The sequence below is a fragment of the Vombatus ursinus genome, unplaced genomic scaffold (assembly GCF_900497805.2).
Source record: "Vombatus ursinus unplaced genomic scaffold, bare-nosed wombat genome assembly UNPS02014797.1, whole genome shotgun sequence".
NCBI classification, from domain to species: Eukaryota; Metazoa; Chordata; class Mammalia; order Diprotodontia; family Vombatidae; genus Vombatus; species Vombatus ursinus.
In genome coordinates, this window is record NW_020954575.1 from 7429426 (window position 1) to 7430963 (window position 1538).

The window sequence follows — 1538 nt, forward strand, 5'->3', positions numbered from 1 at the left end:
ACCATCATTAGCTTGCACTTAAGCAGGTTTAGGACAACGGGACCTTACTCACTTTCCAAGGAAAAAGTTGGGCAAACAAGCTGTTAGTACCCACAGCAGAACTGAGGACTGAGGAAGCACATGACAAAAACTTTGCACGTAAGCTTCCCATGTGACCCCTACCACCCTCCCCCAGCAATTACATTCACTCAAGAAAAGAGGCTCAAGTTGATACAATTCGTGTTTTTTTATATAAGTTTTAAGTTAGCTTAAATTACTTTAACAATTTTAAATTGCACAATTCTTCTGCCAGTCTAAAAAGAGCAAAGAATTAATCAAAAAGACACACCACTGCAATATTAATTCCATTTGGTTACTTTTTACAGATCTGTACAGCAGAATAGCAAAGAATTCCTCAATCCATACGATACAGCAATCCTGATCATGCCATCCTGTACATAGTAGGGCGGAAAGCATCTTGCCAAGAGGCTTTGGGAATGACAGCTAGAAAGACTATACACAGTGAACCATGTCTACCTAATCAAGGATATTGGGGGGTGGGGATAGAAAAAAAGCCTAGTTCCCTTTCTTCTCCAGTGTTTCTTGTACAAAATATTACAGTGATTTTTTTTCTTTATATATTTACAAACTTTGCACAAATAGAAAATGGTTACAAATTACAATTAGGCTTGGCAGTCTGACGGGTTCTCTCCTTTACCCACCTTCCTGGCCCCACTGGGGGGAATCTCCAGAGGCCACAACGGTGGCTGTTGTCCTGTACCTAACTTCTGCAAAGTTTGGTTTCCTATTGATCAACAAATGAAGTCCTTGAGAAGGGTGTGGACGATAGGTCTACTTTTTAAAAAAGCAGGCTGTACACATCAACACTAGACACCACAAACCAGGGAGCTTAGGAACAACAGATTTTAAAAGTAAAACAAACTTTCTTGAGCAGGAAATATAGCTCAGCTTAAAATGCTATTGTACTCATGAAACAGGAATAGCCACAACTTTTGGGGGGGAGAAGGGGAGAAGAAAGTATCTTGATTTTATTAAGACCCTTCCCTAGTTTGTGGGATGTTTTTGAATTTTTTTTTTTTAAGTTTGAAACCACATTAGGGAGTTGTAAAGCTATATCCCTGCTTTCCATAGAGATGAGATTGTTTCCTTAAAGTGACCACAAAATGGCCCAAAAATATGACTATTACTGGGGTAGGACAACATTTTGTATTTTGATGTGAAACAAGTCTTTCCCATGAGTGCCAAGTCCAATTCTAACACAGTGCAAAAAAGGAGGTGGTTGCCTGGGGGGTATCAAAGGCTTGTGTAGTAACTGTCTATCCATTGAGCAAGTCCTCTCTCCACCAGTGTTCGGTTTATAGACACCGCCTGGAAAAGAGAAAGGTCATTGAAGGCAACAGCCACAATAAACTTCAAATAACAAGATGCTGACGTTGTTCTAAAGTCACACCTATGACCTAAGGAACTGATGTACAAAATGGATTTTGAATGAAGCGTGTGTGTGTGTGTGTGTGTGTGTGTGTGTGTGTGTGTGTGTG

At 40.1% G+C, this 1538-nt stretch overlaps 1 protein-coding gene across 3 annotated transcripts in view; it reads right to left on the reverse strand.

Moving 5' to 3' along the window:
- Positions 1–342: 342 nt before the first annotated feature.
- Positions 343–1538, reverse strand: part of AKAP1 (A-kinase anchoring protein 1) — a 49022-nt gene continuing 47826 nt past the window's right edge. For all 3 annotated transcript variants that reach the window (XM_027870514.1, XM_027870512.1, XM_027870513.1), the window contains exon 11: positions 343–1368. In XM_027870514.1, coding sequence (XP_027726315.1) covers positions 1294–1368 — 75 coding nt within the window. In that variant the 3' untranslated portion in view covers positions 343–1293. The remainder of the gene's footprint in view (positions 1369–1538) is intronic.